This window comes from Nicotiana tomentosiformis, chromosome 11 (genome assembly GCF_000390325.3).
Source record: "Nicotiana tomentosiformis chromosome 11, ASM39032v3, whole genome shotgun sequence".
Lineage (NCBI taxonomy): Eukaryota > Viridiplantae > Streptophyta > Magnoliopsida > Solanales > Solanaceae > Nicotiana > Nicotiana tomentosiformis.
The window spans coordinates 68,144,833-68,163,563 of NC_090822.1; the positions used below are offsets into that span (position 1 = coordinate 68,144,833).

Below are 18,731 nucleotides of genomic sequence, written 5' to 3' on the forward strand. Positions count from 1 at the left end.
AGATTCACTATTTTCCGTTAGAATTACATATAAAGTTATTAAAAAATTTGAAAATGTTATATTTATATTAACTATTAATACAAAGGAACAAAGAGTGAAACCTACGTACTGGACGTCCATTGGCTTAAAATTTGGAATTTGCATCTGTACATTTAGATGTCAAATATATCGAATGGAAAATGAGATAAGGACAATTGCATAACGTTCTTAATCAAGCGAAGAAAATATGGTATATATGCTTCTCCTAAGTCTTCAAAATTTTCCAAAGTTGACTTTGTTTACCTGAAAATTTGAATAGAGTTAAATTTATGTATAGTTCTAAGGATATGTGATATAATTTAATACAAATCGTATAGAGAAATAGAAATACGTGTATTCTTGACTATGAGAATGAGAATAGTGAGCAAGAAGAACGAATAAGATAAAGTGAAATAAGCACAAGGGGATATCTTTCAAAATGAGAAGAAATCTTTTGTTACAATATGTCCCTCTGCTTACAATCCATCCCCCCTTATTGTAGAGTGATCCTACTTTATATACAATAAAAAAAATACGTACTGGAGAGCCTATGATGTATTGTCTTTTCCCTAATTTCCGTCAGGATTCTCTCCCTTAGTGCAGCTGTAACGACCTTGTCTGTGAGCTTCGATACTGACTCGAACTCGATATCGGGTCGAGCCATCGGCCTTGACTCGAGCTCGATCCTGACTCGGAGTCTTGATATTCGGGGTGGGTATTGGTCGGGCTGTGCATCTCCGACAACCTTTTGCCTCGTGGTTCGATTTGGTCATGGACCCGATAATGATACCGAATTGATCCTTGATCGGACTTGGAGCTCGAATCCTGAAGCCCTTTCTTCGGACCTCGACCTGACCTTACGTAGATACTTTTCGATCGAAGTATTGTTATCTCGACCAATCTGTACGACTGACTTAATAGGTTTCGACCGCATACAAATAGTCCCCTCGTTTCTCGGGAAGGATGTGACGAGAAACGACATGATTTCCAACTGTATGATTAGACATGTGTTGACATCAATATTGAGTCTGACCATGACGTACGAGGTAGTTGTCCTGTCGGTTCAGCTTACCGAGGCATTTAATGCATGTCAGTCGATGTCAGCCATTATGTGAGAATGAACCGCCTCTGTTTAGCCCATAAATAGCCCGTCCTAAATCAAACTTAATTTGTTACCCTAATCAAAAAAAAACCCAAATTTTCTTACTCTTTCCGCCCACATTTCGTTGTTGGTAGAGCCACCTCCATCAGCGTTTGACACCATAATTCTTTTATCCTCCTTTGCTTTTCTTTTCCTTATAACTTATGGCAAAAACTTCAAAAATCATACCGCAGAAGAAGGAGAAAGCTTCCTCTTCCCGGCCGTCCGGCGACAAGGCACCGACGGAACCGCTTCCCTATGAGTATGCTCCTGGCCCGTGTATTCTAAAGGCCGATTTTAAGGTTGAGAATCCTTCATTTGTTCCGGGGCAATGTGAGTATGTGTCGATGTATATGTTTCGATAACAGAGGGCCATCTCGAGGCCATGAGGAAGGACTGCAACTGGGGTCCCGAGGTTGTGCTGCAAATTCCTTTTTCCGAGGAAAGCATCATCACTCACGTAGAGGGATTTTTAAGTGTTTACACTTACCCCTTCACGTTGGGTCCCGTCGATCCTGTGATCATCGATTTTTGCAGAAGATATCAGGTCACCCTCGGTCATATTCATCCTTCTTTATGGCGCATAGTAATCTTACTTCGCTTCTTCTCCAACAAGGCCGGGGAGCTGGATTTAACCCTAAACCACCTAATACGATTATATCGGCCTCAAATCTTTCGAGGACTAATCAGGCTCCATCGTCGGGCATCGAAAGCTTTAATGTCAAGCATCAGATCGGGGTTGGATGGGCCGTTATATTCGGGTGAGGACCCGTGACCTTATCCCGGAAGAGAAGATGTCGTTCCCTGAGGAATGAAATTTCGATCGTAAGTGATTTTCATAAGGCGTTGCTTTTCGTATCTTTTTATGACTTTATCTGATACCTCCCTCCAATATACAGCTTCCCCTTGGATGCCACAAGCGGCACCCAACCTCGAGGATTGGGTTCAGAAGTTAGCCTCGACTTCCTTTTATGCCGAACGCGCTTGGCGTGATTTGGCGAAAGGTAGGTGGAAAGCCAAGAATCATGGTAAGGGTCACTTCTCATGTTTTTCGAAACTTGTTTTATGCTCCATTCATTACTGACTTCCTTTCATGCAGGCGTAACCAAGGATGCCATTTTGAGGCCTTCGAGTGGTGAGGAAGGAACCAAGTCCCTAGTTCCGAGACCGGGGAAACATAGAAAACGGAAAATTACCTCTCAATCTGAGGACCCTAAACCCAAAACTCGAAGGGTGAAGAAAAAGGCAATCGCTCTTACGATGGACTCGGTCCAACGACTGAGAAAAGAAGAAGAAGAAGAAGAAGAAAAAGAAGAAGAAGAAGAAGAAGAAGAAGATTTGGCACTCGTGGTCCGATATGCGAAAGCCATCGATGTCGTCAGACCTTCTGAGCCGATGACAGCTACACCGGACGGGGCCGATTCTGATAGCCCGAATGTCAATCAGTGCATCTCGAGCGATTTATCTCGGGACCATGACAGTGGGCCATCTCTTCCAACCTTTTTCGAGGAGGCGTTAAGGGAAGCTCGAGAATTGAAGACCCCCAATATGGGCGGAGGCTCTAGTATAGGGGACCCTTTTCGGGATTGATTTGCTGGAGTCGATGATGCCTCCGATATTAATGAAGCTTCTATTCTCCTAGAAGAGGCCCAACGTTTCATTTCTCGGGTAATGATTTTACTACGCTTGGTTTCTTCGTTCTTTTCTAAACCTGACTTGTATTTTTTCCCTTTTGTGTAGGCCCTTAGCAAGTTTCGAGCCGATCTCAGCCAGTATGAGGCCGAGCTTCAAAAGGTCTCGGGGGGAGAGAGATGCTCTGAAGCTTCTTTGTGGCCAAAAGGAAGAGGTTATAAAGGACCTCCAAGCAGATTTGGCCAAGGCTCGTGAAGAAGAGGCCGAACTGGATAAACAGGTGAGCATCATGCTTTTAGAATATGGATTCGACACAACTGTGGAAGCTAACCCTTCGTTATCTCAGCTACAACAAAAGGTTGAGAAGATCGGGTTGCTTCGGGGAGAAGTCGATCAGATCAAGGCCGAGTGTGATCGGTGGAAGGCGACTATGGACAGCCTAGCTGCAGAAAAAGAAACCATCTTGGCCAAACTATTATCGGCCGATGTTCAACTTCGGGGTGTCAAGCAAAAACGTTTGACCCAAGCCAGGAGGATCGAGGAGCTTGAGACAGGCTTGGCCAAGATGTCGAGGCTATGTATCGGGAAGTCATAGCGGACAAGTCCATTGCTGTGTATCGGACCGATGTCAAGGCTACTCAAATGCAGCTAAGGGAGGCTTTTGATCGGGAGCAACAAGTTACTGACTTGGCAAAGTGCCAATCTCGGAGGGAAACCCTCGAGGAAATCCATACTCGAGGTTTTAAACTTTTCGAGGAGATCACCCAAGCTAAGGCGCTCGAAGCTTAAGCCAGGCAGCTTGTCTCTTTTGACGACGACAATGATGATGAAGAAGGTAGCCGGGGCGGGGTCCGATGAAAAGCCTAAAGAAGAAGCAGCTCCCGAAGGAGATTTTGACACCGGTCGTAGTTAGGACTTAGTTTCTCTTTTGCAAACTTTTGACCAATCTCTTTGTACATACCCCCTTTTGTTAATAATAAAGCTTCTTTTGAATGTCTTCTCATTTTCATGCTCGAACGTGTTTTTGCTTTTGTGAAGACTTTGTTATTGCAACCTAATTTTACAACGGTTCTTCGAGCTGAGTTATCTTGAATTTTGGAATAATGGAACACTTTCGGTCTATTCTAAGCGAGAACAGAGCCTCAAACTCTATCTGTGTTGGTCCCTAAGCTTAATAATTGAGTGAGTGATTATTTTGAGCTTGAAGTAATATAGCCCTTAGGCTTAATGATTGAGTGAGTGATTGCTTCTAACTCGAACTCGATGTATCTTAGCCCGTAGGCCTTTTATGATCAAGTGAGTGGTTCGCTCGAACTCGATATAAGATAGCCCTTAGGCTTAATGATTGAGTGAGTGATTGTTTCGAACTCGAACTCAAAGTATCTTAGCCCGTAGGCTTTTTACGATTGGGTGAGTAGTTCGCTCAAACTTGATGTAAGATAGCCCTTAGGATTAATGATTGAGTGAGTGTTTGCTTCGAACTCGAACTCAAAGTATCTTAGCTCGTAGGCTTTTTATGATCGGGTGAGCGGTTCGCTCGAACTCGATGTAAGATAGCCCGTATGCTAAATGATTGAGTGAGTGATTGCTTCAAACTCGAACTCAAAGTATCTTAGCCCATAGACTTTTTACGATCGGGTGACCGGTTCACTCGAACTCGATGTAAGATAGCCCTTAGGCCTAATGATTGAGTGAGTATTTTCTTCAAATATGAACTCAAAGCATCTTAGCCCGTAGGCTTTTTATGATCGGGTGAGTGGTTCGCTCGAACTCGATGTAAGATATCCCTTTGGTTTAATGATTGAGTGAGTGATTGCTTCGAACTCGAACTCAAAATATCATAGCCCGTAGGCCTTTTGATGGTGGTTGGCCCTTAATCCTTTTTGAATCATGAAGTAGGAAGATCTTTTCAAAGTAAGAGATATCTGAGAAGAAGAAATTTTCCTTTTATAAGTCATTATACATATGTTTGTATCTTGTGCCAGAGTTCGAGCAAAACTACATGGGCATAGTTCGTTTTGACCATTTGGCCCTTACACTTTTCTCTATCGAGACCCTGCTCGACATGAATTTAATATGAAATAACTTTCTTGTGTCGAACTTGATTTATTTGATGGTAGCCCCCCAGTATTCGAGGTTTATTATGAAGAAGCCTCGAATAATGTTGAATTGCCTTCAGGTAGCACATAATTGTTGCCTCATTAAAAACCTTGCCGGAAAAACCCATTTGGGATAAAAGCCGAACTAAGGAAAAAAAAGAGTACAACGCGTGCTTTAAAACCAAAGGTCTTGATATCTTTTGTCGAATTCTTGCAATGAGTTAGTGTCGAATATATATATATACATGATAGAAAGGAGAAAATCATACCTTAATAATAATATCGTTTGAGGAGTGATATGTTCCAATTGTTTGGTAACAGTTTGCCATCCATTGTTCCGAATTTATAAGACCCTTTTTCCGACTATATCGAGGACGTGATAAGGTCCTTCCCAATTCGAGCTGAGCTTCCCTTCATTAGGATCTCGAGTGTTGATGGTGACCTTTCTTAGGACCAAGTCCCCAGCCTCGAAATGGCGGAGTTTGGTTCTTCTATTGTAGTACCTTTCGATTCGTTATTTTTGTGCAGCCATTCGAACCAGTGCCGTTTCTCATTTTTCATCTAATAATTTGAGGGTAGTATTCATAGCCTCGTGGTTCGACTATTCCTATGTATGTCGTAACCTTGCGCAGGGTTCTCCGACTTCGACTAGAATTAAGTCTTCGGAACCATATACTAAGGAAAATGGAGTTGCTCCAGTACTGCACTTCGATGTTGTTCGGTATGCCCATAGGACTTCGGGCAGAATTTCTCTCCACTTCCCTTTGGCTTCGCTCAACCTTTTTTTCAGGTTTTGGATGATAGTCTTGTTCGTTGATTCAGCCTATCCATTCCCGCTAGGATGATATGGTGTTGACAGTATTCTTTTTATATTATGGTCTTCAAAGAATTTTGTTACTTTACCGCCGATAAATTGTTTACCATTGTCGCATGTTATTTCTGCTAGTATCCCAAATCGACACACGATGTGGTCCCAAATGAAATCTATAACCTCTTTTTCTCTCACTTTTTCGAACGCCGGTGCTTCAACCCATTTAGAAAAATAGTCAGTCATAAATAAAATGAATTTAGCTTTACCTGGAGCCGATGGTAGAGGGCCGACGATTTCCATTCCCCATTTCATGAATGGCCATGGAGAAATGACCGAATGAAGCTGCTCTCCAGGTTAATGGATCATCAGTGCAAACCTTTGACATTTATCACATTTTCAAACGAACTCCTTAGTGTCCTTCTCCATGTTATCCCAGTAGTACCCTGCTCTGATGATTTTGTGAATTAATGGTACGGCGCCGGAGTGGTTTCCACAAGTGCCTTCATGGACCTCTCGTAAAACATAATCGGTGTCTCCTGGTCCCAAACATACAGCTAGTGGTCCGTCGAACGTCCTTCTGTATAATGTTCCATCTTCAACCAGCATGAATCAAGCAGCCTTGGTTCGTAGAACCCTTGATTCTTTAGGGTTCGCTGGGAGTTTTCCGTTCTTTAAGTATTCAATATACTTATTCCTCCAATCCTAGGTTAAGCTCGAGGAGTTTATTTCGGCATGCCCCTCCTCGATTACAGATCTCGGGAGTTGAACGACAGTCCCCGAGTTGATCTTATCTTCCTCGACCGACGACCCCAAATTTGCGAGTGCGTCGGCCTCACTGTTTTGTTCTCGAGGCACATGTTGTAGGGTCCATTCTTTGAAACGGTGTAGAGTTACATGTAATTTGTACAAATACCTTTGCATCCTATCTTTTCGAACCTCAAAAGTTTTGTTTATTTGGTTCACCACTAGTAAAGAGTCACATTTGGCTTCAATGACTTATGCTCCCAGGCTTTTAGCTAGCTCGAGACCTGCAACCATGGCCTCGTACTCGGCCTCATTGTTAGTTAATCTAGTGGTTTTGATGGATTGCCTAATAATGCCACCTATGGGAGGTTTCAGTACGATGCCAAGCCTGGACCCCTTCACATTTGAAGCACCATCTGTGCAGAGGGTCCAAACCCCCGACGACGTACCCGATTTTAACAAGAGTTCCTTTTCAACTTCGGGTACGAGGGTTGGCGTGAAATCAGCCATGAAGTCCGCTAAAATTTGGGACTTGATGGTCGTACGGGGTTGATATTTGATATCGTACCCACTGAGTTGGACGGCCCATTTGGCCAATCGACCTGATAATTTGGGCTGGTGAAAAATATTGCGAAGTGGGTAAGTGGTTAAAATGCATATGGGGTGACATTGAAAGTATGGTCTTAACTTTTTAGAGGCGCTTATTAGTGCAAGTGATAATTTCTCTAAGTGAGGGTATCTAGTCTCTACTTCTCCTAAAGTCCGACTTACATAATAAACAGAAAATTGTGTACCTTGCTCTTCTCGAACTAGGACGCCACTTAGCGCGATTTTCGATACTGCCAAGTATAAGTAAAGCTTCTCATCTATCCTCGAAGTGTGAAGTAGTGGTGGGATCGATAGGTACCGCTTCAATTGTTCTAGTGCCTTTTGGCATTCCGGTGTCCAGGCAAAATCGTTCTTCCTTTTGAGTAGAGAGAAGAATTTGTGGCTTCGACCTAATGACCTCGAAATGAATCGGCCTAAGGCAGCTATCCGTCCGGTTAGCCTTTGCACTGCTTTCACACTATCCACGACGGTGATGTCATCGATGGCCTTAATTTTGTCAGGGTTGATCTTGATTCCCCGATTCAATACCATAAAACCAAAGAACTTGCCCGATCCAACCCCGAAAGCACATTTCTCGGGGTTGAGCTTCATGTTGTATTTCCTTAAGATCTTGAACGTTTCCTGTAAATGAGTCAAATAGTCTTCTGCGCGCAGGGACTTAACTAGCATTTCATCAATGTAAACTTCCATCGACTTACCTATTTGCTCTTCGAACATTTTATTCACTAGGCGTTGGTAAGTAGCTCCTACGTTTTTTTAGCCTGAATGGCATTACATTATAGCAATAGGTTCCATACTTGGTGATAAATGAAGTCTTTTCCTGGTCCTCCGGGTTCATTCGAATTTGATTGTACCCGGAATAGGCGTCGAGAAAAGTAAGGATCTCATGGCCGGCTGTGGCATCGATCATGCGATCGATGCTAGGCAGTGAAAAAGAATCTTTGGGGCATGCTTTGTTTAGATCTTTATAATCCACACACATTCTAAGTTTGTTCCCCTTTTTAGGGACTACAACTACGTTGGCTAACCACTGAGGATATTTTACTTCCCGAATTGACCCTATTTTGAGAAGTTTAGTTACCTCATCCTTTACAAATGTGTGTTTTACCTCGGACTGAGGTCTTCTTTTTTGCTTCACCGGTTTGAACCTAGGGTCCAAGCTTAGCTGGTGCATTGTTATCGATGGTGGGATTCCTGCCATGTCTAAATGGGACCAAGCAAAACAATTTATGTTATCGATAATAAATTGAATACGTTTTTTCCTAAGTTCGGGGGTCAATCCCGTTCCCAGGTATACTTTTCTCTCGGGCAGATATTCGATTAATATAATCTGCTCCAGTTCTTCGATCGTAGATTTGGTGGCGTCGGAGTTATCGGGGATGATGAAAGCTCAAGATGTCAGAAACTCTTCCTCGTCATCATATATTTCCTATTCCACCCATTCGGTCGAGATTGGTGGCTGTGATTGCTATTTGATTTCTCATCTATTTTTAGTTCTCGATCTTTTCGAGGCTGATAGCGTTGGTATCGGTGTTACCTCATAGACCGTAAACATTTTTTTCGCAGCATGTTGCTCCCCGTATACTGTTTTCATGTCGTCCGACGTAGGGAACTTCATTACTTGGTGGAGGGTCGAAGGCACTGCCTTCATATTGTGGATCCAAGGCCTTCCGAGTAGGGCATTGTACCTTATATCTCCTTCGATTACGTGAAATTTGGTATTTTGGATGGTTCCAGCTACATTCATTGGTAGAGTAATCTCCCCTTTAGTCATTTCATTGTCCATATTGAAGCCGTTCAAGACCCGAGTTGCGGGCACAACTTGATTCTGCAAACCGAACTGTTCTACTACCCAAGATCGGATGATATTCATAGAGCTACCTGGATCCACTAAAACACGCTTAACTTGAGCTTTATTTAATAGGATAGAAATTACCAGAGCGTCGTTATGAGGTTGAGAGATGCCCTCGGCTTCTTCAATTTCGAATGATAAAGTGCCCTCGGGTACATAACGTCGAGTTCATTTTTCCCCTATGGCCGGTATCTTGCCGTATTTGAGCATGGGTCCCTATGGAGTATCGACCCCACCGATGATCATATGAATGATATGCAGAGGTTCCTCTTGGTTATCTTTTTTGCTGGCGTCCCTTTCTCTTAAGTGATTCTTGGCTCGGTCATAGAGGAACTCTCGAAAGTGGCCCTCATCGAATAGGCGGGCTACCTCTTCTCTTAATTGTCTGCAATCCTCGGTCCCGTGGCCATGCGTACCATGATACTTGCACATCGAATTCGGGTTCCTTTGGGAAGGGTTGGTTTGCATGGGTCTGGGCCACCTAGTATCTTTGATTCTCCCGATCGCCGATACAATTCCCGATGCGTCGACACTAAAATTGTACTCCGATAGTCGAGGCCTCTATAGGATCAACATATTTATCAAAGCCACTCTTGCTCATAAGCCCCCGAGAATTTTGTCCTTGATCACTCCTTCGATTGTTCCGAGCGGCATTGCATGCTGAACCGTTGTTAATTCGATCTGCGACGTACGGTTGATATCGGTCTCTGTTCGACCTTTTCTCTATGTCGATGTCCCTCTGTTTTTTAATAGTTGTCCTGTTCTTATGCATAGATCCTGAAGGAGCTCCCAACTGGTCGTCTTCGACCCTAATTTTTGACTGATATCGGTTGTGCATATCCGCCCAAGATATTGCTGGATACTCGATCAAATTTTGCTTCAACCGACGTGATTCTATTGAACTTTGATCGTTCAACCCTTGGGTGAAAGCTTGGACGGCCCAGTCATCTGTGACCGGTGGAAACTCCATGCGTTCCATTTGAAATCGGGACACGAACTCCCTCAGCACTTCACTACCCCTTTGTTTTACTTTGAAGAGGTCTGATTTCCTTGTTGCGACCTTTATGGCACCAGCATGTGCCTTTACAAACGAATCCGCTAACATGGCAAAAGAATCAATGGAATTTGGTAGCAGATTATGAAACCAAATCATCGCTCCCTTAAAGAGGGTCTCTCCGAATATTTTCAATAATCCGGATTCGATCTCATCGTCTTCCAAATCGTTACCCTTGATGGCACACGTGTAAGAGGTGACGTGTTCGTGAGGATCGGTCGTACCATTATTTTTGGGAATTTCGGGCATACGAAATTTTATGGGGATTGGTTTTGGGGCTGCACTCGAGGAAAAAGGCTTTTGTAACGAATTTTTTCGAATCCAGCCCTTTTATCATTGGCGGAGCTCCTGGGATCTGGTCGACCCTGAAATTATATGTTTTTACTTTTTTATCGTTGGCTTCGACTCGTTTTGTGAGTTCCTCGAGCAATTTAGTAATTTCGGGAGTAGTCCCCGATTCTTGCTCGTTTGACTTCATTATGGCTGGCTCCGTTCTGTGGGTGATTTCTTGAAACAGATTGGGCTCCGGCCTGCTTTGTACCTGAGTTTGGCTCTGCAAATGAGCTATCGCTATTTGCTCGGCTTGTAACATTTCGAAAATCATGCGCAAGCTAAAGCCGTTTTCCTCGACGTTATGGGTATCTCGAGCTGCAGATCGAGTGCCACCATGAATGCTATTTTCGGGTTCAGCATGTAGGTTCGCCTCAATAGCTACATGAGAATTGATATCTATCGGCGCTCCGATTCGAGCTCTAACGGCGTTTACAAATGGTCTTTCGGTACTCGGTGTCAAGTTATATTTCTCATCTTAAAGACCGGCTTCGTTGTCGATTAGGGAAGCCATTTGATTGGTAGTTAGTCGTTGTTAATCCGAAATCCAAGATATTTTCGGAAACAAGCACAAAACACAATGGCATATTTTTTCAGATTCGTATCAAATAACCACTTTTATCCTTAGCCCCACGGTGGGCGCCAAACTGTTTACCCAAAAAATTGAATATAGTTAAATTTGTGTATGGTTCTAAAGATATGTGATATAATTTGATACAAATCGTATAGAGAAATAGAAATATGTGTATTCTTGACTATGAGAATAAGAATAGTGAGCAAGAAGAACGAATAAGATAAAGTGAAATAAGCACAAGGGGATATCTTTCAATATGAGAAGAAATCTTTTGTTACAATATGTCCCTCTGCTTACAATCCATCCCCCCTTATAGTAGAGGGATCCTACTTTATATACAATAAAAAAAATACGTAGTGGAGAGCCCATGATGTATTGTCTTTTCTCTAATTTCCGCCAGGATTCTCTCCCTTAGTGCAGCTGTAACAACCTTGTCTGTGAGCTTCGATACTCACTCGAACTCGATATCGGGTCGAGCCATCGGTCTTGGCTCGAGCTCGATCCTGACTCGGAGTCTTGATATTCGAGGTGGGTGTTGGTCGGTCTGTGCATCTCCGACAACCTTTTGCCTCGTGGTTCGATTTGGTCATGGGCCCGATAATGATACCGAACTGATCCTTGATCAGACTTGGAGCTCGAATCCTGAAGCCCTTTCTTTGGACCTCGACCTGACCTTATGTAGATACCTTTTGATCGAAGTATTATTATCTCGACCAGTCCGTACAACTGACTTAATAGGTTTCAACCGCATACAGAATTCATTTCGACGTGGTGGCTACGCTTTCTGTTCTCTTGTTCTTTATTAAGCAACATCCTGTTATTAGCTTTCTTTAAAATCCATAATTTACCAATTTTACACTTAAATACTGATCATATTAATTGATAAGGACCATTCTCCAAACTCAGTTCCATTTTATTTATGCATTCATGTATTGTTATCATTTATTCCCTTTGGTTGCAAAGCCACCTCTATGTACGGTCATTTCATTTTTGGTTACAGAAATTAGTATATTGCTGAGTTAGTCAAAATAAAATTATAAAGGAATTAGAAAATATCAGGATCATCCACCTAACCTGTTTTTTTTTTTCCCTTACAGGTTTAACTTGCTCGAAAAAGTAGTTGAAAGATAAGTGGACAGTTTCCTAACTCGACTAACAATAATAGTCACATCGAACAATAAAAATACAAAGAAATGAAATTTATTCTTACGTAAAAATTAAAGTCAGAAAGGGAACAACCATCGAAATTTTCGTTTTAGGAAAAATGAAAATGAAGGAAGTTGTGTTATTATTCTCGGGAAAAAAAAAACAAGGAAAATTTAGGAAGGCCTGTAAATAGTTTTTGGCTTGATTAGTTGATTCAAGACTGACTAGTTTGATCACCTGTTTATGGTTAAAATCAAAGAACTCTTCCTCAGCCAGTGGAAATTAAACTTGTCACTCCATAGTCCACATAGACTTTGGTGGTATCGTCTTTTAAACTTCAAGAAATATGTCCGTACGGCATCGGGTACAATATGTTGACATAATATTGAGAAGGGGTCCAAGTCTTACCTAATCATATTAGGTGTCACTATTTTTTAGAAATGATCAAAGACGTCCACATTGTTTTGGTTGAGACAATTGAGGAACAAACCTAACCTTTGTAATATTGAATCAATAGCTAATTTTACTACTGGACTAGTTATAATTATGCATGACTATAATTTAATAATTCGCACCTTCATCATATATTTTATTGCTGAATTTCAATTTAATCTTTGTGTAGTTTGGACGTATTTTTTGTTAAGCTAGTTTCACGAAAACCTTTGTAAAATCAGTCACACTATTCAGAGTTGTGGTTTGAAATCCTAAAAGTGCTACAATTTTCTCTCTACTTTTTCTTTCCATAGGATAGAACTGATCAATTATAAGATGGTATCCTGTCTGACCAACATCACTCCTTTTAGTATATCAAAGATCTATAGTCTCTTCTGAAACAAGCGATTCTAATTCTACATATTTTAGGAAATGATCGTCGCAAAATCTTGTTTAAAAGATGGAAAAGATAAGCCAAAACCTCGATGTTTTCTTTTCTTCTGATTTCCTTTTGGGATAACTTTTGATAAATTATCAAAAATTGAATAATGTAGGCTAAGCATTTAATGTTTCAAATATTAATTAGATTCAGAATTAGTACATGGCCTGCCAGTAGGTAAAGGTTACTGCTTCGAGTCCATGACTCTTCAACTCATGGGTTAAATATATATCCCAATTCCCTAATACAATATGGTACTCTATGAGTTGGGGTATCTTCATATTACGAAACTGCCCCCAACTTTTACAGCTCAAAACTAGGGCCACGAATCTCGGGAATTACAGATAGCTAGGCCCCTCCACCTACCGCAAATATCCGGCCAAACTCAGCACTCCGAGAGCCAGCGTTTCGAAAAAAAGTTGTCAATTCTGATGAATTGCCTAGTTGTAAGAATTCATCTAACTAGCAATTAATTCAGAAACAACAAAATTGAAAGAAAAAAATAGGACAGATTTAACAAAAATGTACTCCAGTAGTCACATTTCGTGTTTCTACTTTTCACCTTTTCTTTACATCACAGAATATTTACACGATTCAAAAAGGGGAAAACTAGAGAAAAAACGATCTCTTAACTAATAGTATCGTCGAGATCTGCTCTACCTAACCGCAACTTCCACTGTTTTTAATTAGTAGCAGCAAAGAAAAAAGTAGAGCAAAAGAAGAAGAAAAACAGAAATATCTATCTTCGACACAGCTAACACTAAAGTAAGTCATCGGAGAGAGCACCGAGAAGATCCTGGAGGTCATCACCGAGTCGAAGAGCCTCAAGTACTCGTTCGAAGATGAGAACATGGCAGGGGATCCGAAGAACACCTCTCTGCTCGTAACCGTATTCCTGAGCAGATTTATTAAGCAGCTCGACGAAGATCGGATGGTTAAGAAGCTCAGCACTAACGATAAACCTCTCCATCTCATCGCCGACGTAAACCGGGAGGTGTCCTTCGGGAACTCCGGCGCCGGATCTGAGCTTTCCGGTTCGGAAGGATTGGAGCCGACGTGGACGAGACGCCGATCGAGATTCGGAACGGAGCAAAGAGTAGTTGGAGGAGGAATCAGCCACGCGCGACAAACGTCGAATGAGTTTCTTCATTTTGGAGGAGAAAATTAAAAGGGAATAATACTTGGAGAGAAAGAGTGTGGGCGTGTCTTTATATAGATGGAGTAATTGGGAGTTGAAGGAAAGAAGGGATAGTTGAGAGGTACAGATAGACGTACTTGCCAGGTACAATTATTGTTAGTGGGGTGAAGGGAGAAAGGGGGTACGGGGTCTGTGTACATTTAACATTTCTTAATTTTCCATTAATTACTTAGTAACTTCTCTTCTTAAACAAAACAATTAAAACTAGACTAGATCCATCCAAAACTTGCAGTTGTGCCCAATTATTTACTACTCCTTTCCCGCTATATTTTTTATTTCGTTTGTAAAATATGGCATTTTATTAATATAGATTCTTTGTTAATTTTACTCTTAATGGGATATACTTATAAAAATTAATCTGACACATAAAGGCCATTTTAAATAGAAAGGAGATTTTTGGTGAGTTAACAACAACAACAACAACACAGTATAATTCCATTAGTGGGGTCTGGAGAGGGTAGTGTGTACGCAGACCTTACTCCTACTCTGGGTAGAGAGGCTGTTTCCAATAGACCCTCAGCATCCTTCCTTTCAAAAACTCTCCACCTTGCTCTTGGGGTGACTCGAACTCACAACCTGTTGAAAGTGGAGGATACTTACCATCAGAGCAACCCACCTCGTCAAAACTATTTAATTTATTAATCAAAAGTCTTTATTTTTCAAACACCGAAAATTTTACTGCTTAAAGGCCTTCACCATCTTATATATTTTCCATCTACCAAAGTTAGGATGAAATATCTTTAATATATTTATAAACTCGGCATATTATTATGCCATTTATGGGTTCTTAGATTTAGTCGTCATTAATTTACAAGCATAGTTTAGTTAAAGTCGTATTAGAATATTGTTTATCCGTAAAACGGTACAGTTGAATTTATACGTGGTTTCTAGACAAGTGAACTAATTTGATCCTGAAATAATGCAATAATTGAAGAAATATACAATAATTAGCCTTAAAATATAGATGAAACAGCAGAGATGGCAGTTCCGGGAACAAGATTTCCAGACACAGCAATATGAGATCAAAAAGCAAAAAAGTAAGATTATATTAAACTTTGTATAGAATGTAGTATAAGTTTTGCCAAAAAAATCGTGTCCCCTACAATGATAACTGGGATCACTATTTATAGCTCTGTCTAGGGAAGGAGGTCTTAGGATCGTGCCTTCCTTTAAAGTCAATTATGAGGGTGATTGATGAAGATTTAACAGTGAATATAAATGCCAAATTTTCTGTAACGGGCCGTTGCTCTTAATGCTGCAAAATATTACTTATTAAATGCTACCGGGCGCAGAGCATTTAATACACCTTTATGAATGTTATCCCTTCCGGTGACAAACGGAATAACTGCGTTCGGTTCGCCTTATACAAATATATTATTCTGAAGTCCAATTTAATCGTCTTGTTTCTGTAGTTTACTAGCAACTTCCTTTTTGTCTTGTTTCTGGGTTCACAGGTGTAAGCTCTGGCGTCAAAAATTATATGAGTCCGAAATGCGAATGTTTCTGTCCTCTCTTTTTAAATGATTTATTATTAATGGTGTATATCGTTTGCTAACTCTCAATATCTAACTTTGGCCTGAAATTAATCCCTAATTTAATCGAAAAATTCAATTGATTAATTATCTTCTCTTTCAGAAAGCTTAAAAGCTGAAGTTTTAGTCAAATACAAGGTTGGATGAAGTAAACAGTGGACTGCCGGTAGGACAATATGAACAAACTAAAGTAATTGAGCACTAGTATACGTACGCCCCTTTATATCGTTTCACAAACCACAAAGGTTTTAGTTTGCAGAATAATAAGAATAACACAAGTACAGAAATAAATATTAAATTCCTTAAGATTGTTATTCCCGGTCAATATTGCTGTATTTGTAAATATTAATTCTGCAAAATATAAGTTAACGTAATGAAACAATAATAATAAATTCGAGCCCACTGAATTCACAGTGTTTCCTTAAGGAATTTAATCCCCTCCTAGTACCCAAGGTAATGGATTATTTCCTCCCAGGATAGAACAAATAACACACTGGTGTAGCGGTACTTCAAACCCCAGTGTTTCGGCGAACACAAAGTTCGGTAGCAAATCACACTTACAGTTGCTTTGTTTGAAGTTAAAAAACAATGCAGAACGAAGGAGTATATACTCAGAAAAACGTATGGAAGTTCTGAGAGGAAGGAGTGCAATGTATAGCCAATTTGTTGAGCGAATTGTATGTTGAGTTGAGTATTTCTTCAACATTTGCTGCTCATATATATAGCAGCCAAGAAGGAGTGCAAGACCAAACGTCCACCTTTCATGGTGGATCAAGCATTACATATTTGTGGAGCAAGCACTTCATGGTGGGAAGACCATTATCCGGCTGCCAAATTATCAATACACGGATTGGAAAATATCCGTTTACAAATACGGATAATCTTACGTTAATATTTACTATTAACAAATAAATTATCCGAAGCCGAAGCCGAAGCCGAAGCCGAAGCCGTAGCCGTAGCCGAAGCCGAGCCGAGCGACGACGACGACGACGGCGCGAGGCTTGCTTTCTTCTTAACTCTTTAAGAGCTACAAGAAGAAGCAATTATATATATACCCACCAAAAATGTCTTCCACTTCCAATATGGGACAATGTCTCATTGTTAAGAGGGGAAACTTAAAATTTTACTCAAAATTTCATTTTCCCTCCATTTCCCATTCACCCTCATTTTAAGAATATTACATCTTAAAAATAAAACCTCAACAGAATTTTGGTTACAACGTACATCAGTACAAATGGACCGTATAACTAACGTTACTTACCTTATACTACTCTATAATCAAGCTAAGACAAAACTTGGGGAAAGTAATTAATAAGGTTCATTTGTCTTAATCTGAGGTAACATACACTTTCTACGCATCAGTAATTAAGTGTACTTAGACAAGTTTGAGATTAATTAATTAGTACAAAGACATGTAGGGATCAAGATCAATGCATCCATATAATTTTGGCAAAGGTCGAGATGAAGTAGTAGAAAATATACATTTGCTTCATCATTAATTAAAGAAAGAATTGTTATGGAGTAATACTGTAGGTAACAAAAACGTTTGCACTCATGAAACTTTGGCCTATTGTAAAAAAACACTAACACCTATAAGGTCCCGTATTCATGGATTTACCTGATTTTCCGTGTAAACTACTTAATGATTAATTTGTTCAATATCGCTTGATTTGTAATAAACTGAATTTTCACTCAATTCCTTTGCGTCTTACAAGATTGAGACATACTTACAAGAAGTTAATACTAAGAAAAGATTAATGTGAAAAAACAAAAGAAAGGAAAAGAAAGCTGAAATGAAATTGTAGCGGAGTGAAAATCGAAGAGACGAAAATGAGTGGAAACGTTGGAGTCGTGATATCATTCTTTTTCTCATGGAATAGTTGTGTTTCCCAATATGAGTTTCTAAAGCACACCTCCCGTGATCAAGTGTCCTTTCGTTGGTTTTCTGTACGTACGCCTTTACCCATTCTTGAAATTTGAAATTCAAAATTTTAAATCAGTGTGTTCGAGACACATTTATAAATTTGTACTAATATATCAATACAATTTATAATAAATATCTGGAGTAGTATTATTTTTAAAATCGTTAAATTAAAATATGTAACTGAAGCAGATGATCTACACTTCCCTTTCTTTTCGTTAAATTATGAATAGAATGGTAAAATTAATTTAACTTTTTTCATGTGTCGTATGTTGACTTTTACAAGTTTGCCTTGCTCTTCCCGTAGCTCTGTTCAGTTTTTTAATTTTAACTTTTAAATTTGATATAACATAATTTTTGAGATGGGAACTGATATAAATTATTGTCCAAACATACAAAAAAAATCAAATTAACTATAACTGCAGATAGAATAGAGAAGCTATTAAAATCGACTCATATATGTGGGACGGGTCAGGTGTTGAGTAAACTGGTGGATTGGGTTTTTAAATGATTCGGGTTTTAAATTAGTATTTTAGTAATTTTTTCTTAAAATTAATTTTTTAAAAAGGACACTCCGGTGCACTAAGCTCTCGCTATGCGCAGGGTCCGGAAAAGTATAAAATCCGACAAGGATGATCATTTAAGTAAACTAGGTAAAGTTCAATTGATTTTTGAAAGACAAAAGAAAGTTATGTCACTTTAATGACCGATTACCAAAAGTTGAGTCATTTTTGATTGACAAAATAAAAGTTATATGACTTTGATAGCGAATTATCCAAAGGAGAATGACAATATGAGCCATCAACTCTGTATAATTAACAACTGCTACACTTCAATCCTGAGTAAAGTGGCAATATAAACAAAATGGAATCTATACTATATTAAAAGCACGAAGGCCCTTACCGAAATATCGTTCGTCTTTTTTACCCTTTTAAAATAGAGTTCACACCAAATAAAATAGTCATTTGATTATTCTCCTAGCTAATATTTAGGAGTTTAAATTAAACCAAATTTATCACTTAATAAATCTTTCCTCATTTGAATCAAATAAGAAGTCCTTATAATTAGGACCTTAAAATCATTAAAACTTTACCGTATGTAAGTTTTACAATTAAAGTGTGAATAAATTATAGGAAATCTTTATGCCTAATACATTCCATATTTGAATTGGTAAAATAACTAATCTTTTACTCCAAAAA

General features: G+C 39.8%; 2 protein-coding genes across 2 annotated transcripts; one reads left to right on the forward strand and one right to left on the reverse strand.

Annotated features, from left to right (window-relative positions):
- Nucleotides 1-1,323: 1,323 nt before the first annotated feature.
- LOC138901608 (uncharacterized) lies at nucleotides 1,324-2,749 on the forward strand. The gene is made up of 3 exons (XM_070189386.1): nucleotides 1,324-1,492; nucleotides 2,059-2,163; nucleotides 2,259-2,749. The coding sequence occupies exons 1-3, from the start codon at nucleotides 1,324-1,326 to the stop codon at nucleotides 2,747-2,749; spliced, it is 765 nt and encodes a 254-aa protein (XP_070045487.1).
- Nucleotides 2,750-13,393: 10,644 nt separating this feature from the next.
- Nucleotides 13,394-14,096, reverse strand: LOC104107171 (auxin-responsive protein SAUR71-like). Its single transcript, XM_033658917.2, has one exon. It carries the CDS (start codon nucleotides 14,029-14,031, stop codon nucleotides 13,642-13,644), a length of 390 nt encoding a protein of 129 aa, XP_033514808.1. The 5' UTR covers nucleotides 14,032-14,096; the 3' UTR covers nucleotides 13,394-13,641.
- Between the last annotated feature and the right edge of the window lie 4,635 nt (nucleotides 14,097-18,731).